The sequence below is a fragment of the Podarcis bocagei genome, assembly GCF_964188305.1.
Source record: "Podarcis bocagei genome assembly, chromosome: 6".
Classification (NCBI taxonomy): Eukaryota; Metazoa; Chordata; class Lepidosauria; order Squamata; family Lacertidae; genus Podarcis; species Podarcis bocagei.
In genome coordinates, this window is record NC_138130.1 from 47,014,277 (window position 1) to 47,036,249 (window position 21,973).

Genomic DNA, 21,973 nt, shown 5'->3' on the forward strand with positions numbered 1-21,973 from the left:
CTGCGACTGAGCAATAGGAGCTCACCCCGCTGTAGGGATTCAAACTGCTGACCTTCCGATCGGCAAGCCCTAGGGTCAGTGGTTTATACCACAGCACTACCCGTATAATGGTTTATAAAAGCTCCAAACAGCTTGGGCCTAGATACTTGAGGTATCTAGATACTAGATACCTCTCCCACTGTCGTCATGCCCAAGCCTTAAGATCTGTCAGGGAGGCTTTCCTCCATATCCTCAATTTGGGAACACAGAAGAGGGCCTTCTCTGCTTTGGCACCCCAGTTGCAGATTGCCTTCCTCTCTGAGGCCTAGCTGGATCCAGCTACAGCGGTACTTCGGGTTAAGAACTTAATTCATTCCGGAGGTCCGTTCTTAACCTGGAACTGTTCTTAACCTGAAGCACCACTTTAGCTAATGGGTCCTCCTGCTGCCGCCGCACCACCGGAGCCCGATTTCTGTTCTCATCCTGAAGCAAAGTTCTTAACCTGAGGTATTATTTCTTGGTTAGCGGAGTCTGTAACCTAAAGCGTCTGTAACCTGAAGCGTATGTGACCCGAGGTACCACTGTATAGCTTCATTCCAGCAATACAGCAGCTCTGTGCTGTGATCTGCTCTGTAGTTTTATGGTTTGTGGCTGACCTATTATGGCTTTGTTGTGTACTATATATGCTGAATTGCTATTTTATATGAAATGCATTCTGCCATGAGATCAACTGATACAGGATAGGTTAGAAATATTTTAATAAATAAAAATATTTAGGCCAGACCCTTCCTTGGTGTGTGCCCCTGGAGGTGGCAGAGACTGCTGCTTTCAGAACTTGGGAAGACCAGGAGCATTCCAAAGCCATTACCTGCCACCCTCTGTCAGGGCAGCCTGCCAAGAGCTTCCACAAACTATTGTTTGGCATCTTCTTTAAATCAGATCATCAGCTGCTGTGCACACAATATAAGCACACTAGCCCATTGTGCATTATTATTATTATTCAGAGAATGGATTCCTGGCATGCTCAGTACATGCAGAGTAGCCAAGAGCCTGATTTAAATACAATGCAATGCACATGCACCATAATCTCTACTTGCCTGCCTGTATCACTCTTAAATTGAGCCTAAGCCATCAACACTAGAGATGTTCCATTTACTTGAATGACATTCTGCCAGAGCTTATTGTCTTGCAGATGACACCAAACTGGGAGGGGTGGCTAACACCCCAGAGGACAGGATCACACTTCAAAACGACCTTGACAGATTAGAGAACTGGGCAAAAACAAACAAAATGAATTTTAACAGGGAGAAATGTAAAGTATTGCACTTGGGCAAAAAAAATGAGAGGCACAAATACAAGATGGGTGACACCTGGCTTGAGAGCAGTACATGTGAAAAGGATCTAGGAGTCTTGGTTGACCACAAACTTGACATGAGCCAACAGTGTGACGCGGCAGCTAAAAAAGCCAATGCAATTCTGGGCTGCATCAATAGGAGTATAGCATCTAGATCAAGGGAAGTAATAGTGCCACTGTATTCTGCTCTGGTCAGACCACACCTGGAGTACTGTGTCCAGTTCTGGGCACCACAATTCAAGAAGGACACTGACAAACTGGAACGTGTCCAGAGGAGGGCAACCAAAATGGTCAAAGGCCTGGAAACGATGCCTTATGAGGAACGGCTAAGGGAGCTGGGCATGTTTAGCCTGGAGAAGAGGAGGTTAAGGGGTGATATGATAGCCATGTTCAAATATATAAAAGGATGTCACATAGAGGAGGGAGAAAGGTTGTTTTCTGCTGCTCCAGAGAAGCGGACACGGAGCAATGGATCCAAACTACAAGAAAGAAGATTCCACCTAAACATTAGGAAGAACTTCCTGACAGTAAGAGCTGTTCGACAGTGGAATTTGCTGCCAAGGAGTGTGGTGGAGTCTCCTACTTTGGAGGTCTTTAAGCAGAGGCTTGACAACCATATGTCAGGAGTGCTCTGATGGTGTTTCCTGCTTGGCAGGGGGTTGGACTCGATGGCCCTTGTGGTCTCTTCCAACTCTATGATTCTATGATTCTATGATTCTGTCGTGCTGGGCAAATCCTCATGGGCTCAGTTCACACAGCTATTTAAGGGTGGGAATGCAGTTTGGTGATTTCCGTGTGCAATTTACAATGGTGCCACCCCAGTTATGGAATGCCCTCACCCCCCCAATCTTTGGTTCATTAAATACTGATTTTCCATGGTATATCATATTCAAAGTGGCTCACAACTTCAGAAAAGTTTACATAATAAAATGAAGCCACATCAAGGCCAACCTGAAATGTTATGCTGGCTGTGGAGATGGTGCCACCTCCCATTCCACGTACAAAAGCCGACCTGATTCAACATTGTCACTGAAGGCTCTGGCTTTTTCCAGCTATGTTCCATACAGAAAGCTCTAGGAGCATGCAAAAGTAATTGCTACTTACTTTCCCTCCTAGCAAGATAGTTTAAAATAAAGGGTGATACATGGAAAGCATCATTTTTGGGGTCTTTTCTGAAGGCCAGCAGGAGATTTATCAAAGGTTTCAAACATATCCAGAACATGTTACAACTAGGGACATGTGAACTTGCTGTATTAGAATAATAATTTGCCGACATTTTGGCTGAACATTTGCCATTTCCCAAGATCCCATAACTATATTCAATTTTTGCACATGCACATTTAACAACAGGACCTTGGACCATGTTTTGCATATTCTACAATTATGACATATATCACAATGTGATGCACCACTAAAATTCACTCCAATTGGCTGTTTTTGTGTGTTTACATCAGGCATTTTTTTTGGGGGGGTGGTGGTGGTTCCTAAGCCTGCAATCAGCACAGGAGGAGGAAGCAGCAGCACAGGAAGTGTTGTGGTGGATCCTTGCTTTTTTCAGTTACTTGTAAGTAAGTTCCATTGAACGCAAAGGGTCTTGCTTCTTAGTAGATCTGTAGAGGAAGGGTTACACTGTGAAAATGGGCCAATATCTCTTCATCAAGTAACGGCTTATAGCAATCACCATCTGAACTTGTGCTAAGAAGCCAGTGATTTATGCTTAAGCATGCTGCATCATGCACACAAGCTACAAATTAACCCATAAATCAAGATCATATTGGATTATGAGAATATTATAGTTCGGCAGAGAGACAATCAGGCTCGGAACACATCTGATCATTTAAAAACGTATCAGATTCCACCTCGAAACTCACCAATTACTAGTTTCAGCAGCATCACTAAGTTACAGCAGCTTTAGCAGTGGGAGCACTAAGCACACCAAACAGTGCCCACTTTCAACATGTTTTAAACTAGGATATCTCATGTCCCTTACTGACTGAATTAAGACAAGTGGCAAAATATTTCATGATTGATAATGAACTATAGAAATTTCTGATATATAATATTTGCTTAAGAAAGGGGGGGGGGAATCAAAAGTTACAATTATTTTAAAGAGGTAAGCATACCTGAAGTACAGAACCACAAAACCTGCACTTTAAAAGTTGCACTGCAACCAATACTTTCAGTAAGCAGATGCTGCTCTTTCCTGGAACATAATTCAATCCTATAATGCACTTTTATATCAATAATGTAATCTAGGGCACATCCTGCCTGCTGTTTCAGCTGAGCTAGAGTGTGTGTAAAAGGATGTGTGGGAAATATCCAGGGGAAAGGCAAGTATATTCTACTCCCCAGGAAGCAAGAGTACATGTTGCACAGCCCAACCTATTGCCAAAATGCACACTGCCGACAATGTAACCCCTTCGTCTAGATTTTTGGGAATTCAGAGTGCTCAAACGCCACATCCAGTCTCCAGAACTACAGATGTCGAGCCTGCCATTCCAAGCTGTCTGGATAGTAAATGGAGGACCACATGCAAGCTAAACTCCTCAGAGGGAAATGGCTTTACATCAGTACTTGAACACATGCTTTTCATTTAAATGAGGAGATCATATTTACAAAGAAATTTTCTTTCCTCACAGTGGCAGGAAAAGTCAATTCTTTCTTTAGAAGTTTTATAACCCACATATCCACTGAATGATTCTCAGACACATCAGGGATGGGGAATTGATGTGACCCTCCAAGTATTGTGGTACCACAACTCCCTCACTGTTGGTCAGGCTGGATGGAGCTGCTGGGAGCCAGAGGACAACATCTGGAGGGCTACAGATGGCTGAAGTTACTTGAGTTTTTAAAACCTTTAAAAGAGGGGACTTCCACTGCCTCACTCTTGCATGTGCCTCCCTATGACCATTCCTTCCACCTCCAATTCCTAGAAAGGCTTGAGCTCCAGAGCCATTCCAGGCAGTGTGGCAAGAGGGAGGAAAGAGGACCAGCTGTGCAGGACCCAGCTTGCAAAGGCTGGAAGGGGAGAGAAGGAAAATTTCCTGGAGCAGGTTTAATCGTGCTAGAACCTGATAATATTTTCGCCACTTGTGAAATCAACCTAATGGAAGCTAGCTTTTAGATAAAATGAATTACGAATTATAAATGCAGTCCCAAAGCCACACAATTACCCTATTTTACCCACCACATATAATTCATTTGAAGAAAAAAAAATTCAACATGGCACAGAAAGGAACTCTGGTAGAAGTGCCTTTGGAAGAGAAAAATCATTACCCTTTCCTGACCAGATAATGTGTTCAGGTGAAACTGGGCGAGGGGGCAAGAGAACATGATGGTGAACCTCATTATAGATGTATTTTCTGCTGTTGAACAGTGCACACAGTTCAGTCCAAACTGCAGAACCCAGAAAGAGAGGAAGTCTCTTTCGTGATGTGTGCACAAAGCAAAACAGAGCTCATATCTTCCTGGCCTTGCCCTGTTCTGCTCCTATCCCTCATGCCGACTCTTACTTTTCTGCTGGGTGCCTTCTCAGACTCATCCAGATGTTGGTATAGCAAACTCCATATTTCTTGCTCTCTATGAAAAACAAAGTTTCTAGAGAGGTATATACCCTACAATCCATTTTGGCAAGGAATTCATAATGGTTGTGATACGGCAATGGAGTTACTTGTCAACTGGCCTCCTTGCTTTGCACAGATACCCACCCACCCACAATCCCCAATGACCTATGACTAAAATGGGTTTTATAGCAACAGTTCTTAACCTCTGACATACTGCCTGCCATTCACTGCATATTCAGGGACAGTGCTTCCTGTTTCGCCACTTGAGGCAAAATGAGAATGGCTGCCTTTCCCTGCCCTGTCACGCCCGCTGCCACCACCATATCTGTTGCCACCAGCTCTTCTCTGCCTGCTTTTCTACTTCCGCCGCTGGTGGAGAAGTGGTGCTGGCACCATTGCCAATTTCAGGACTGATACCAGCTGATTTCAGCTGACACCAGTGCAACTTCTGGAGAGGTGTTTGGGCGCCCATAAGGCTGCTGCCTTGGGGGCTTCTGCCAACTGAGGCAGCTGCTTCAGCTTGCCTAGTGGCAGAGCCGCCTCTGTATTTTTCTACCACAGGGGTAGCTAACCTGTGGCCCTCCTTTTGTTGTTGGACTATAACTGCCATTCTCCCTGGCCACACTGGTGAAATATTTAGCCCAACTCTGTTTTTTTATTCATTCTCACTGGCTCTATTTGGAAACTCAAAAGCACTGCAAAACTGACATTTCCATATTGGTTCAAGGCTATATATATATGTTTGTGTGTGTGTGTGTGTGTGTGTGTGTATATTACACACACACACACACACACACACACACACACACACTTTTCAAGGTTGAAACAGATCTCTTGAGGCAATTCAAAGCATGAAATTACCATTAAAAGTCACTTTACAATGAAATACAAAATTCATAATACAAATCCCATAAACACAATGAAGTTCAAAGGCTGCAGTAAAAACAGCAGCAATGGGGAAAATCTAATATAAAAACCAAAGACTAACACTGCTATTCAATTGAAAGCATGTGTAAGCAACCAGGTCTTTAGACATACTTGGATCTAAAGGTCTTCAGGCCTATTTGAAACCCATCATGAGGAGCCTACCATGCTTCTGTGGGGCCAGAAGGGGGGAGGGTGCATTGCCAAAAAGAGAGATATATAAACAATTGCCATTATTTAATAGAATTACAGTACATATCACTATAGTGGGGAAGCTCCAGGTGACTTGTCCCAGTGCTAATTGTTGGTGGGCAACTTCAATGCTCCTGCTCTCCCATCTTTAAGCGGGGAATGGACTGGGCAGTCCTTCAAATACAGTATGAAAAATGGTCACCCTGGGGCCTATGAAGGGTAGCAGATTAAAAGGTGTGGTTTTTTAAAGAACACCTAGCTACTTTGAATGAATTCAAATCTCCAGGGCCTAATAAACTGCATCCAAGGGTACTAAAGTTGCAAGAAACACAATTCTGACTAAACATCTGGAAAAACTTTCTGACAGTAAGAGCTCTTTGGCAGTGGAACAGACTCCCGTGAGAGGTGGTGGACTCTCCTTCCTTGGAGGTTTTTGAGCACAGGTTGGATGGCCATCTGTCATGGATGCTTTAGTTGAGATTCCTGCATTGCAGGGGGTTGGGACTAGATGATCCTTGGATCCCTTCCAACTCTATGATTCTATGATTCCTGAGTGGCAGGTGAGAAGTATCTCCAACATTCACACATTTCCTAAACTGGTTGTTATAGGACAAGGCTATATAGTCCGTCCCCCCCCCCCCGCACCAAAAAAAGAAAGAAAAGGACAATTTAGGAAGGCAACTTTTTCTTCTCAGGACACTTTGCGACAATTGTGTTGTTCCTTGTTTGATGGAACAAAGCTAGGAACCATTGTAAACTAGCAGCAAATGTTTGAGGAATTCAGCAGTGAAAAAGGGCTACTGAAGGCTACTATGATGGCTATGCTCTGCCTCCACAATTCAAAGTAATAACGCGTGTGAATACGAGTTGCTGGAAACCACAGGAAGGGAGAGTGTTCTTGTGTTTGAATCCTACTTGCGGGTTTCCCACAGGCATCTGGATGGCACTGTGAGAATGGAAGTCTGGAAGTCTTCTTCTAGTGTTAATGCAAGAGACCTCAATCACAATTACCCTTCCAGCTTGCACTCTTCCACTCCTGTTCAACAGTTGGCCTGATCCCTCCACTCCTTGTTCTTTCCAGTCCAACTCATACAAAAGCCTTACTTTCGCCATGGTGGGGAGTGTCAATAGATGGAATAGCTCATGTTTCTATAGCTCTTCCAGCTGACTATGGGATATGTTATATTTGTTTTCTTGTTAAGCATTTTAGGAGGGGAGGGGAGCAATGCAGGTCAAATAAATTATTTCAGTTCAGTTTACTCTTTGAACTCCACACTTCCACTCTCTCTTGCTCTCACTGCAACTTTGGACAGAGGTGCTGGTATGCATATAAAGAGGTGCTGCTCAATAATACGAGACTGGAGTAAAACCTTCCAGTTACTTCCAACTGTTGACATTTTGCTTTGTTTTTATGTTTGTGATCTCTAGAGAGTTGACACAAGATTTTGTGCAATGAAAGTTTTTAAGCCACTGAGAACCCAGGAAATAGTCTGCAGGCTATTCAGTAGAAAAAGGCAGCTTCTGACCACTGTCAGATTATATTCCAAGTTTTATTTAGCAACATGTACTATAACCTCTCATTTGATTTATGTATGAAGAGCGGGTAACATTTAGAGCTCAATGTATGTTGTCAAGGTAACATCATACAGAAAATGACAGGTCATGGAAATGCAGATTGTTCAACAGCAGGCTACCTGGTCTCTTAATAGCAAGTTTACCTCAAAGCTATTTTAGTTGATCTGTCCTGCCTTCAAAAGAAAGAAAACAGATCTAAACTCCTGAGTGAATGTAATTCATGGGAAAAGAGAGTTTTGTTATGTTTTGTTTTGCCATGTTTTATACAGATTCCCAAGACATACCTATTTTCATAATGTCGTGATGTGAGGGCAGACCCCATCAAATCCTTTGCACCTTTAGTGCTAGCTAAGAAAAAAGGTCTTGTTTACAGCTCCCAATTCTGGGTAAGGGAGGTTATTATTATTATTTATTAAATTTGTATACCACTACAATACTCATTTGAAGATCACAGGGCAGTTCACAACATAGAAATACAAAATAAGAACACAAAAGACATAAAAAATAAAACCAATAACCCCCTCCCACAAAAACATTTAGAAGGCCATAGAATGTTTAATCAGCCAAAGGCCTGGAAAAGAGAAATATTTTCTCCTGGCGCCTAAAGATATATAATGAAGGCACCAGGTAAACATCCCTGGGGAGAGCATTCCACAATTTTTTTTGGGGGGGTGTATTGGTTTGTTTTTGTTTTATTATGTATTTTGTGTTCTCATTTTGTATTTTTATGTTGTGAAATGTGCTGTGATCTGTGTCTGTGATCTGTGGGTGAAGGGTGGTATGTAAACTTATCAAATAAATACATAAACAACAGGAACCCACAGCAGGAAAGGTCCGTTCTCATGTTGCCACCCTCTGTAATTCTCATGAAGAAGAGCCTCAGATGATGATCATAGGGTCTGGGTCAGTTCATATGGGAGTTGGGAGTTTATTCACAAGTGTCTGTTGTCACTGGTGCTTCCAGTTCAGTCTGTCCACTATGGGACCATGTCCTCCAAAGACTTCTAGGTAAGAGTCAAAATCAATGCACAAGGATACAGTCTTTTGGAACTTCTGCAAAACAAAGAGCTAAATTCTCAAACAGGTGTCTGAATATACACTCCCTTGATCTTTATATAAGGGATGAGATTCCCTATCTCCTCCTGCCTTTCAGCCCTATGTGCATGTATGGGGTGCATGTGTGTGTTTAGTCTGTGGCAAGGTCTACAGAATCTACATTTAACCTTTTATTAGCTGCATGGTGATTACAGCAAAACAAGAATAACAATCTGGTCACTGAAGTCCCTTGCCATTACTGGAGTGAATCCTTTCATAGTCTTTGTGGTTAAAAGTCTACATTAGAGGAATTCAACAGCTGAAGATTACCTAAGATGATAGTTGTGTGCTGAGAATAATTAACTCTTACACAACTTCCCTGTCAAAAGGGCCAAAGTCTCTATAAGGGAAAAGAAGTTGTTCTATTTGTGGTCTTGCATTTCTGGTGCTCAGCTTCCATTTAAAGAACATTTAAGGGAGTAATATAGCCTTGTCATGCTGTGGAACCTCTTCCTATAAAAAGTGACAAGACAAGCCCTCATTCCAATCTCCTCTGATTTTCAGTTTATCCATTAGGTTCTGAAACTTGGCTTGTGCACTTTCAGAAAAGAAGTGCATTCCCACCCCAATTTCAGAAAACAGTCTTCACCTCTGAATAAGTTTTCCTCATGGAATTCTAATCTTGATTCATCAGTGCCAAAGCCGCTCCCTTCTCCTTTTCATGGAAGTACTTTTTGAAGGTGATCCAGATTTCAGATGGAGTAGCATTCCTTTGGGAGTACAGTAGCATTCCTTTGGGAGTACAGGGAGTACAGTGTAGGCGGTGGAGCTTTCAGAGAAATATAAATTAAAATACCTCTTCAAAGTAGGCCACAAATGCTTTGAATATATTGGCTTTAACGTTCTTGGACAACAAGATAGGATGGTGTACATACTGTACCGACTTGTTTGAATGCCTTTACTCATGGGTCTTATTACAGATCTTTGCCATGCCTAGGTTGGTCTGCCAACTGCATGGAGACCCACCAAGAATAAGTCAAGATAACTAGCTAAAAAAATTAGATGCCAAGCCAGTGATACATGAAACATTGCATGATTCATATTTTTGACCATTAGTGGTTTATATGCCATCATCTGGCACCTGTTTTTGACAACTGCCTTTTGTCTGAGATTAGTAACAGCTATTTGCAAACAAATTCTTACCATTAAACTGTGAACTGCTCTGAGGTTTCCTTGGACGTTCTGTGGCATGCTAAGATACATTTCAACTGGTTCCTTTCAGTTAACCTCCAATATGTTTTTCCAGCAATGTAAGGTTGTAAAGATAATCAATGCAACAGCCAAAATTATATCCACTTAGCATAGGCACAAGTATCCAAATGCAACATGTGATAACTGACCAAAAAAAAAAGTTGATGTAACCAGTGGTGTATTATGATTTAGGACCTCAGTTTTCTCTGCAAGCTGAGATAAATGCAGGAGATCTATAGCTGCCCAAAAAAGCTATAGCATATTTGGACTTTCTTCTGTGCTCACTTCCCAAAGCCCACTAAGACAACAGTATATCTATAAATCAGTGTTAAAGTCTAGTGCCCACTAAAATGTGTAAAACCAGGACAGTACTCTGCTTGACCGAATGCAAAGACTGGAGCAGACTACGGGGCTCAGCACCTTTAAAAAATACTTTTTGGGGGGTTCTTGTGAGGAAGCCACAACTGTTTAAAATGGAATGATACTATTTTAATGCAGGTGGGCACTTCCATTCTGTGATCCCCCTCACAGACCTCTGATCCCTGGAATGATTTAACAACCAATCAACTTCTTGCCAGGGAACTCCAGGAATTGTAACTGTGACTGTTTAAATTGGTGTAATAGCACTTTTATTGTTTAGTGCAGATGGGGCCAAATATAAGAAATTTACTGTAATATTGACAGGCAACTAGGCTGGGTAGTTTGGGGCAGTGACAAGTGAAGTCAACCTAATGCCCACACATGAACCTAGTAAGGACTGATGAAAAATGCATTTTTAGTAGTGAAAAAAGAAAGAAGATTTTCGAATCCCATTACTTCCGACATAGCAAGTAGTGCAAGTTAAAGATCATATAACAAAACTATGCCAGTAAAGATTTAAAAGTGCATCTTTCTGTGCACAAATGGAAATTTCCTAGTCATAGCTTTGAGGATTCACAGGCTGAAAGAAAACAAACACATATTAGAGGCTTCAGAACACTGGAGAATAACTGTTTTATGTGCCGACTCTACATTCAAGGGCAACTGAAATCTAAGCATGTGTGCTTCTCTGAACCCTGTATCTTATCTCACTGATTAAGGATGCAACCCAAAAGCCACTGTATGTAAGCAAAGGGATGGTTACCTAAAATGGGACGTGAAAGTATTTTCAGTATGGGGGTGGGGTTGAATTCTAACAGCATTTAAACACCAGCATGTTACATGAGAAGAGTGTGCTACCATGGGATTCCTTAACCCAAATTTTAACAACTGGGAACAACCAATAGGAGTGTTTGCTTACTCTTCAGCTCCACTGTCTTCTCATTCCTCCCGTCATCCCTCCCACAGTGCTTACATCATTGTTTAATAAGTATGTCACACTTAGCCACTATGTTGGACATGGGGAACTGTTGTTTAATGTCAGTTTACAGCAACATCTAGCCTGACTTGGTTATGTCCACAGAAGGGAAGATGGCAGGATCCCCAAGCACATGCTCTAAGGGGGGCTGGCTTCAGGCACCAGGTCCACTGGCAGACCAACTCTGCAGTACAAATTTGTCTGCAAATGAGACATGAAGGCTGGCAACATCAACCCTGCTGTGTGGGAATCCCTTGCAGATGACTGCAGTGCCTGGAGACAGACTGTCATGCCATGTATCCACAGCACCCAGAGGAGGAATGACTGCTGAGAGGAGGAACACCATGGTGTATCTGCAGCAGCACAACTGGATGCCTTCATCTGCCCCAGCTGCAACAAAACATGTCTCTCCCATGTTGGTTTCTACAGCCACAGCAGGCACTGTAACTCTCAAGGAGTATGACTTCAACTTGCACACTCCTCCCTTGTCTCCTGAGACAAACAGATGCCGACAACAGCAAACTAACCAGGAAATGAAACCAACTTCAAGCTGAGGTTTATGTTCCCTGGTTTATTTACTTAAAATATTTATATACCTTTTTTCAAGGTAGCCTCACAGCCTAGTTTACCATAAGCAATTAATTAGAACCATATAACAAAACAGCAAAGATAAGCTGCAAAGAGGAGGGGAAGCTTTTGGAAAGCTAGATCTCTCTCTACCCATCCTTAAGGCAAGATGATCCTCTGGTAGACCTTAAGAGGCAGCTGGGGAAGTAAACTGAGATTAAACTACAATTCCTTGTTTCTGAATTAATGGCTAACTGTGGTTTAATTAAAGCAGGATGTAAGCACTGAGAAAGGAGAAGATGAGGAAGGGGAGTGTGTGGTCCAAAGACACTCATCCCCAGTTGCTAACCTATGGGTTTTGCAAGCCCAGAATTGAATCTTAAAACCAGACCACAGACACTTGTCCATGCAGACGATGGCTGCAATGCAATGAACTGGTAACTGACAGTAAATCTCAAAAAACCATAACACAACTTACTTCCAACACAACAGTAGTTGGTATGGGGGGGAGCAGGGGTAGCAGCAATTGTATTAAAGGTAAAGAGACAAAAAAGTGTGATGCAAATGAAGCCAGCCAAGTTCTGTTTAGACAACTGTTAAATGCCTATTCTTGGCCTGCTAGCAAGACCTCCAGCTGAGTTATTCCAGATGCAACATAATATCTAAAGCTGCTTTCCAGACTCTTTTGACTTCAAAATAAATATTCACATTATGGCTATGCTTTGTACCAATACCCAAAGGAAAAGTGTAAAGAAACATTTTATGTGCTTTTGGGTTCTTTTTATTTGACTACAGTTACAGAAGTACAACAGTCATTCCCACTGACATCTACCCTAGTGTGGAGAAAGGCTTTCAGGGGGGGAAACCCCAGAGAAATAAAGTCATATAAAAGTCAACCAAGATGCACCAGTGTTATCACCAAGATCACAACACACACAACCTGTTTATTAGTACTGGTACACCAACTATCACAACGAGGCCATGAAAGGAGGTATACAAATTTTAAAAAATAAAAAAATAAAATACAACTCCCATTAGCTCCAGCCAGCAAAGGCTTATCTTTACATTGTTTCCTATGAAATTCCTTGTAAATATGTATCACAAAGGGTTTCTGTGTATTACACTACTCATTGTAATATTAAACCACCTATTTACTGTCCCCTGTAGTGACCCCAAGACTCAACAATCCAGAGTACAATTCAGGATAGCCAACAGCAGCCCAGGAACTGCAGGATAGGGGCAGCTAGAAAATGAGGAAATGCTGGAAAAATGGGTATCATCAATCCTCACTTTACTAAATACATACTCAGTGGAAAAATCATTCAAACAACATGTTTATAAAAAAAGATCAACAGTACAAGGCCATGCATACATACTCAGAAGTAAGTCCCACTCATGCCAAGCAACTTGCTTAGTACTGAAAATGCACAGACAAAGCTGTAAAAGGATAGGAAAATTAAAGAAAGCTAAGCTGAATGAGAACTTTGGAGAGATCCTTACACCTGAATTGCATTTTTTCAGGGAACACATAATAAGAACGGAATCAAATAAAGGTGACAAAAGATGGTGTTTTTAGGACTAATTGACAATCATGAAGTCTGAATGGCATACAGTGGAGAACTCTTAAAATTCTTTTCTGAGAGCCAAAAAGCATGAGATAAGAGGGACTTTTGTAGACGTACTTAGGTTTCCAAAAAGGGTTCCTGAGTAGCTGCCAAGGGATAAGAGGACAGATCCTTGGATTAGTAATTGGTTTGAGAATGGGAAAATCTAGGGCAGATTCTCACACCCTGAGGAGAAAAGCAGTGAAGTACCCAAGGATCTGTATTGGCAGTAGTATTACTAGAGCCAGGGATAAACAATAAGATGGGTCGTGAAGCTGGGTTATTGCTGCTTTTTTAAAAAAAAACTGTTTAGATTGATCACAGTTTAGGGTTCAGACATAATGCTTAATTATTGTTAATGGAACCAGAATTACGATTTCATACTTGGGGTCGTGAATAGGAACTGGGAGGCTGAGTGTGCACACCCAAGGCTCTCTAGGGCTTGATAAACTGTGATTTATCATGGTTCTTCCAGATAAACCATGGATTATCACAGGGGTGGCAACCTGTGTGACACTCTGTTGTGGACTAATCTCCTATCAGTGGAATCTAACATCTGCAGAGTCACAGGTTCCCCACCCCTGGGTTCACTGTGACATAGGAACTACCTCAGTATCCAAAAGACAAAAGTGAACCAACTGTTAGGTTGCAATCTTATACACACTTTAGGAGAGCATTCTGCAGCGAAGTCAATGAAATTTGCTTCCAAATAAACATGCACAGGATAAAGCTGTCCCACAGCTGCTATTCCTGCACATCAGCTTCTGTCTGGTGTCACATTCCTATTAAGTGGGAATAAAGAGGGTGGAACTAACCAAGGCAATGTTAAAGCAGAGAACATGAGTCACTCATTGAACAGTACATTTTCTCCAAAACAAATCCCTGAAAATGGTCCTTCAAACCATCTGCTGCTCTCTCACACTCAAACCCCCCTCCCCCATGAAGTGCTTTCAATCAAAACATTACCAGGATGTAGTAAACTAACTTTCTGTCAAATGGCCAAAATCCCTGCTTAGTACTACAACTTTTCACAGAATTTCTTTGTAATCCTTTCCACTTGGTAGCCACAGCAATATGTGTTAGTCCTTAAAAATCAAATATTCTCAGAGGCTGCCTCAGAAGGTAATACAATCTTGATCAGAGAACTATGCTGGAAAAGAAATCAATGGCGCTCTCTTTGTCCAGCTTTTCCAACCTGCAGTGACACAGCTTCTGGTAGCAAAAGTTCTGCTTTCTGAGACTTTAAAAAGACATCACTCCTCTCCCGTGATTTAGGACCTCTTTCACTCTTCACAGTAAGAGACAGCCTAGCTGTGAAGTCTGAGCAGGGATGAAGAGAAAAGAAATACACTTAAGAAGCTCAGATTACAAAACAGCAAAGTTTGCAAAAGCTGAGAGTTTTATTGGAACCTTGCTCCGACAGCAATGCAAGACTTACCAGGTTTAAAACTTACAGCATGACACATACTTTTAAAGCCTCCAATATTGGAGACGCAGCAGCAGCAGATTGTCTGCTGCTTTTGCCCAAAACATGCATATTCTTAATTGATCATTCAAAACATATCCATTCATTACAGATACTCTACACATGATTATCAGTGGCCACAATATTTTTTACAAATGGTGCAAACCCCAATCTTATGCATGATTATTATGTAATTAAGGGCATGCACACATCAGTGGCCATTTCAAGCCTTATTTTGCATGGTGTTGTACACATAAAAGAGGGCATGGGGATTCTTCACCCTCTACACATGACCTTTTAGGTTTCCCTGCAAGCTCCCTAAAGGTAAAGGTAAAGGGACGCCTGACCGTTATGTCCAGTCGTGGCCAACTCTGGGGTTGCGGCACTCATCTCGCTTTATTGGCTGAGGGAGCCAACGTATAGCTTCCAGGTCATGTGGCCAGCATGACTAAGCCACTTCTGGGGAACCAGAGCAGCGCACAGAAACGCCGTTTACCTTCCTGCCGGAGCGGTACCTATTTATCTACTTGAACTTTGACGTGCTTTCGAACTGCTAGGTTGGCAGGAGCAGGGACCGAGCAATAGGAGCTCACCCCGTCACAGGGATTCGAACCGCCGACCTTCAGATCGGCAAGTCCTAGGCTCTGTGGTTTAACCCACAGCACCACCCACGCCCCCTCAAACTCCAATTCATGTAGCTGCCACCTGCACATGTGTGATGGCTATGTGAAATGTACACACCTGACTTAAGTATGAAGGGGAAATTGTTTAGTTTTTCTGTTTGTAGCGGATGTTGGTTTGAGGGGGGAAAGCACTAGGCAGCATTATTTATTTTAAAAATGAATGGATCAATATGGACTGTGGCTAACATTGCGTGTATGTGCCTTCAGAAACTAGCAATTGGGGGACTTCCGGGTTGGCGCCTCCGGCAATGGCGGAGCTCCTCCGATCGGGAGGAATTTGCTCCGTGAAAAGCAGGGTCTGACTGCCACGGCGAAGGCGGAGACCCATTGAAATCACAAGCGGGAGAAGCTTGTGAACCTGGGATTCGGCTGGCACCTTTTGCGCCTCCCCTACTCACGGGGAAACCCGGTTTCGGGGATCCGGAGCGACGTGGGGTGAGCGGCACGGTGCTTTGAACTGACTGCTTCTTTCACGGAGGGAAGCCGCATTGCTGTTGCCGGAGAGCGCTGACTTTTTTCTGTGGACAATCGGATTTTAAACAACTACCCATGAGTAGAACGGAAAATTGGATCTTTAAATACCTTAATTTGGCACCGAAACGGGGAAGGTCTTAAACAGGAAGTCCGCCTTCCCCTTTTTGTAAATAGATTGAAGCAAAGACGTTATAAGCTAAAGTCTTTGAAAGCTTTTGGCAAGGGATTAAATTTTCATCGGGTGAAGCTACAGAGCCCCCCTTGGAAGCAGGAGAAGAGGGGGCGGATTTTGGACTTAGTGAGCCTGCAGGAGAGAGTGAAAAACCAAATTACCACGGCCCCGAACCTGGTAAGGGCTGCCAGAAAGAGTGAAGTTTTGGGAGAGTTCATTGACTGCGAACAAAACATTTCTGACAGCTAGTTAAATAAGAAAAAGATACTGTTTCCATTGTTCCCTTCTGCGCTTAAAAAGGAGGAAAAGTAATTGGAAACTGAAACTATTTTCATGGCTTGAATTGTGTCTGTAAGGATTGATACAAGTGGAGACTGTTTCCCTCTAGAGGGAGTTTTTGAAACTCTCACAGGAGTGCAACTGGGGAATTACCAGCTGCAGATAAGTAATCGTGAGAACTAGAGATTGACCTTGGACCACTCAAAATGTTGACAGGAGAAGCCATTGTGACGGTATTATGCAAGATAAGCTACTCGCTGGAACAGCTTCATAAGAAGACGGATGACATGTCTTTTAAAACTGACAATTTGGATCAAAAAGTGACTAATTGGAGTCAAAAAGTGAGCACCAACACAGAAATAATTCAGGACTTGGTACAAGAATCTACTTTGGAAGGACAAATTGTGGAGGAGAAAGAGAAAGCGGTGGTCGTTGAGTCTAAAGTAATACAAGCGGGATCCTCAGTCTTACAGAAGCAAATTGAGGATTACAAGTTGAGGCCTTCTATGATTGAATCCAGAAAAAGCCAGATTTTGAGGATTGGATCCTGGCCTGAATGGAAGAAGGAAAGTTGGAAGGATCCCTCTATGCAGAGATCAATAGACTTTTGGGACATGGACTTGGGTCTGGAGGAGATTGGAGTTCTGTGGGCCTTTGGAACCGGAGGAATTTTGAAACATGTCATGAAACATCTTATAGACCTCAGCTTCAACTATGGAAATTTGGCTGACCTTCCTGGAAGGAATAAAAGCATTGTTAGGTTGGAGTCTTCCCGAGATCTGCTCTTTGACATTAAAGAATATGAAGAAGACCTGCAGAAGGAACCTGGAAAAGAGTTAAGAGCCTCGGACATAAGATCTCCAGGTTGATGGACTATATGGAATTGACGGAAAGGACTGGCAGAATCCGAAACCAGGGAGAGGAGATGGTGGAAGAAGATTAGAGAATTTAAAGTTTATATATAGTAATACTGTAAAATTAATGAATGATAGAAAAATGATGGAAAGAAATTTTATGGCCTTAGCAGAAATGTTATAAGGAGTTAAGCATATATAAGTATTTTAGTTTCAATGACGCAAAATATGTTAAGATATTTATAATATGACAGAAAATAGAGAAAGATGGAAAGGATTTGCTGAAACAACTAATAGAAGTGGAATACAAAAAGGGAGGTGAGAGGAAGTCGAGGAAACAAGGGAATGAATGATAGAGTATGGAAAAGGTGTGATGTATGTTTTTAAATAGTTATTGTTTTGTTTTGTTTAGGGTTAAGGTGGGTTAGGGTTTTGTTTAGTGTAGTTTAATATGTTTAGGTTGTGTTTTGTATTGTTTATATATTGTATTGTATTGTTTTTTCTCTTTTTATGTTTTTTCTCTTTTTTCTTTTTTCTTTTTCTTTTCTTTTTCTGTAACTTTTAAAAGCAATAAATATTATTTAAAAAAACAAACAAAAAAACCCCCAGAAACTAGCAATGGGAATACGCTAGATGTGGAATGAGCAGTACAGTAATGTGCACATACCCCAACTCTCATTCTGTTCAGTTATTCCTAAACGTGCACAGGACTGCAGTTTCATGAATTTTGGCTTTTCTCAACTTGTTGGGAGCTTTAAAAGCCTTTGCAAAAAAAGTGATGGGATGGGAGATCCTAACCCTAGAGTCCCATGATAATATATCAACTATCCCACAGCCTCGGCATTCTGTAAGTCTCAGAGCTCGTTTATTTAGGATATTGAAAATTTCAGTTTCTGACTTGTTTACCACTTAAAGAACAAATCTGGTGTTTGAGCTGCAAACCAGCAGCCTTTGGAAATATCAGGGGCTCTTGATGTTTCACCCTAATGAAACATCAGTAAAAGGAATGGTGCCATCACTGGTGGGTGGCATTCCCAGTTTCCCAGGTAGACTGCAAACAACCCAAGATTAGGACGGAATCACTAATAGACTCTACAGAAAAAGAAAGATGTTTCACTGTAAATGGTTTGCATTCAAGACAGCTTCTAAATTTTTACTGTAAAAACACATCAGACATATAAGCAGGAAAGCAGAATTAAGTAGTGTAATGTAGGGTGGAGAGGGGGACCTGAAGCTTTTTTTAGTGGGGAAGTTAATGGTACTAGAAATCTATTCCAGATGTGCTTTGGTAACTCCAGAATTTAACAAGAAAAGTCTTCCAGGAAATGTTTCACACACTGACCTGATTCTAATGTGACTCTTGCTGCACAAAAAAGCCCCTATCTGTGCAGCATTTCATAAGGCCAGCACCATTTCAACAAGGTCTTCCAGTGTGTTATATGCAACATGCATGAGGCAGTCTATGACATGCTACTACTGCATGCATAAGTGAGTAACCAGACTTAATTGAAACACCAGGTATGTGCTGCCTCTTTCAATCCATATACAGAATTATGTTAAAATTAGGCTTGGGACTGGCAACCTTTAGGCTTCTTTTTATCTCCTTGGCTCCGCTGATCTTAAATATACTTACATGCTAGTTGACTTTATTCCTTTTGATCTGAAATGAGAGAAGCTGCTCCCCCCAATAAAATCCAGACATATGCCTAAGAGAGGAGGCATGACAGCCTCATTAATCTGCTTTCTGTTCTATTTGTCAAGTGCATAACTTTTCAGACATAATTAAGTACCTCAGTACTCGTGTGTTTTGCCCCTTGTTTAAAAAAATGTGAATTTTGAATGAACTATAAATACTCGCACTGCCTGTGAATTGGTTCCTTTCCAGGGATAAAGTCAGGGAGGCAGCCTAGGCAACTGAAACTTTATCCAGTAGAGAAGCATTGCAGCTGCTTCCATTTACAGCAATAGTACAGACTTTTTCGCTGTTATACAAGCGGCAGCACAAACAGTACCACAAACTTTTCGAGCTAATGAAAACCTGGAGGCTACTGTGGCAGACATGGGATGGGCGGTATGTGTGGCACAAGTCTTCTTTTCCCATGCTCAGGGTTTAATAATTTTTAAATATTCTGTTAATAATCAAAGGCAGATGCAAGACTTCACAGAACACTAAAAAAAATAAATCAGGAAAATAAAAATGCTAAACAATTCCCCTGCAATCTCCTTATAACACAGTATCATTGGTTGCCTTCGAGATACACACAAGTCTTGCCTCCCCCAGCAAAATCCAACCAAAGTATTCATCCTTAGCTTGTCTAAAGCGTGTATGCTCACATGTGTTGCCATTTATCTCTCTCCAAATGAAATAAAGTAAATTCAAACGAAATCAGTGTAAAATGGTGCAAATGCCTTTTGACCACAGAGGCGGAACTGGAGCATAAAGAGAATACAGCTTGCCACAAATTATTGTAGACACAACACTGGTACAGTAGACAACAGCACAGCCTTCACTTGGCAGATGAACATCTGGTTGTGACAGAAAACTTCCACAACAGTAACTTTGGAGCCAGCCTTTATCCTTTGTGTGAATAAACTAGTCCCCAAACCATGGGAAAGTGAGGATTTTTAAAACACCAAACAATATATATTTATATAAAATATTTTCTTAAGGGTCAAATACGTCATCCTACCAGATCTACTCTTGATAATATCATTGAACTCGTCTACTGCAGAATCTTCCTCGGGGTGTCCTGATTCAGCCATAGCCAAGGCAACGAGCGGCAAATCCTAACGGGTAGGCGCGCAAAGGCAGGGCTCGCTCAGCTCCGACTCCGCATGTTGGAACTTCCTTCAAGCAAGAAAACACGCGCGCACGCACCAAAGTTTTAAAAGGAGCGGCTTCTGTTTGCTGCTGGCCAAGCGGCAGTGGGAGGAGACTGGCGGTGGCCACCTCCCCAGGCGCGCCGCGTGGAGCGCAAAGGCGAAACTCTCCCGCTAAGCAGGCAAGGCAGAGCGCGCTGGCAGGAGGGGAGCTGTCACCCTCCGCTCCTGGGATCCGAGGGAACAGGTGCCGGCGCTTGCCTTAAAAATAGAGCCGGCCAAGCAAGGTGAAAGCGGAGGAGAAGGAATGGAGCCTCTCTATAAATCAGCAGCCAACTTGGGAGACCCCAGAGAGTCCCCTTCCGCCCTGCGCCCGATCAATGCAAACAGGAGCAATTAGAAAGCAAATTGCCCAGCGAAGAAAGGCGGAACATGAATGATTTAGCAGCAGCAACAGCAGCAGCAGCAGCAGCCCTCCCCCTTCCTTAAAAGCGTTTGCTTAAATATACAGAAGGAGAATCCGTCTGACGCTCCATTCTACTTTCTGTCTGTGAAGCCCCGTCACCCCTCAAGGATCTTCACTAGAATTCACACCCAAGAGTTAGGATTCAGCCCTGATGGAACTAAATGTTCACGACAGCAAATGCATTTAAGTCCCTTTTGCGCCTTCTGTGGGAGGAATTGTCAGGATGCCTTAGGACTTTCAGCTTTATGAAAGTAACAGTGGCTTTAGTCATTTGCCATTCGAATTTGGAGAGGCTTTTATTGACTTATCTAGACTTTGGAAAGGATTCGGCCCCTCCCTTTCCATACTCAGGGAGGAAGGGCTCAAACGTCTCTGTGTAACCCGACTCCTGCCTGGAGAATCCAGACCGGTGAAGGACAGCATCTTTCCTGTCCTGTTACATTTGCTGCACGTCCAACCGGAGGAAAGTGAGATGCTCACACCGGATGTCACGTCCTTGAGGAGAAGGGGGGGACGGGGACGGACCACATGTTCCAGCAACACAATATGATTTTAATGTGAAGAACCTGAAAATATCAATCAATAGAAAAGCAGCCTTGGTGAAAGCAAGGCTCCAGGCAATAACCCCACACGCTGTGCACAAAGAAATATTTAAAGGCCCCATTTCAACAGTGGAATTGCATACACGGAATTGCATACAAGGATTGTGTAAGACTAGCAATGGATATGGGTTGATAATGTACTTTATGACACAGAATTCTGACTATGTTTACTCAAAAAATAAATACTGCCTTCAAGGGAAGTTGCTACTGACAGAAGTGCAGGCTAATCACTTTTATTAGGGCGTAAGTCCCATTCAGCTCTGTGGGATTTGCTCCTGCTGAGAGATATATTTAATATTGTGTGGTGTGGATATTTATACATCTTGCTCTGTATACAGTTGCTGCTGGGATATATAACGGCAGAATGTAATTTATAATATTTAAAGCACCCTGCCCTCAAAACTACAGTGGGGGTTGCTTCCAGACAATCTGCTCAATGAGCATAAATACTGACTGGTTTGCATAAAGTTTGTGGGGAGCTTAGATGTTGCAGGCTATTTAGTGAGCATTCATTCTGATTGGTTTGTAGGGAGGCGATATAGCATTGTGTCATGCAACTGTTACCCTACATATTCTAAATAAAAAAATTTCTTCCTGTAGCACCTTAAAGACCAACTAAGTTAGTTCTTGGTATAAGCTTTCGTGTGCATGCACACTTCTTCAGATACTACACATTCTAGTGCATTTTTGTGTCACTTTCCTGAATGCAAGAAGTCTGATGGGAAGCAGGGGAGAAGCTGGCTTGTTGCACAAGAGCACCAAATTCACATTAATTGTG

At 42.3% G+C, this 21,973-nt stretch overlaps 1 protein-coding gene across 2 annotated transcripts in view; it reads right to left on the reverse strand.

Annotated features, from left to right (window-relative positions):
- Nucleotides 1-20,196, reverse strand: part of DMD (dystrophin) — a 1,036,503-nt gene extending 1,016,307 nt beyond the window's left edge. The window contains exon 1 of one of the 2 annotated variants that reach the window (XM_081197764.1): nt 19,998-20,196. In XM_081197764.1, the coding sequence (XP_081053890.1) occupies nt 19,998-20,070 (73 nt within the window). In that variant the 5' untranslated portion in view covers nt 20,071-20,196. The remainder of the gene's footprint in view (nt 1-19,997) is intronic. The other variant, XM_081197771.1, reaches the window with a different exon arrangement.
- Nucleotides 20,197-21,973: the final 1,777 nt, after the last annotated feature.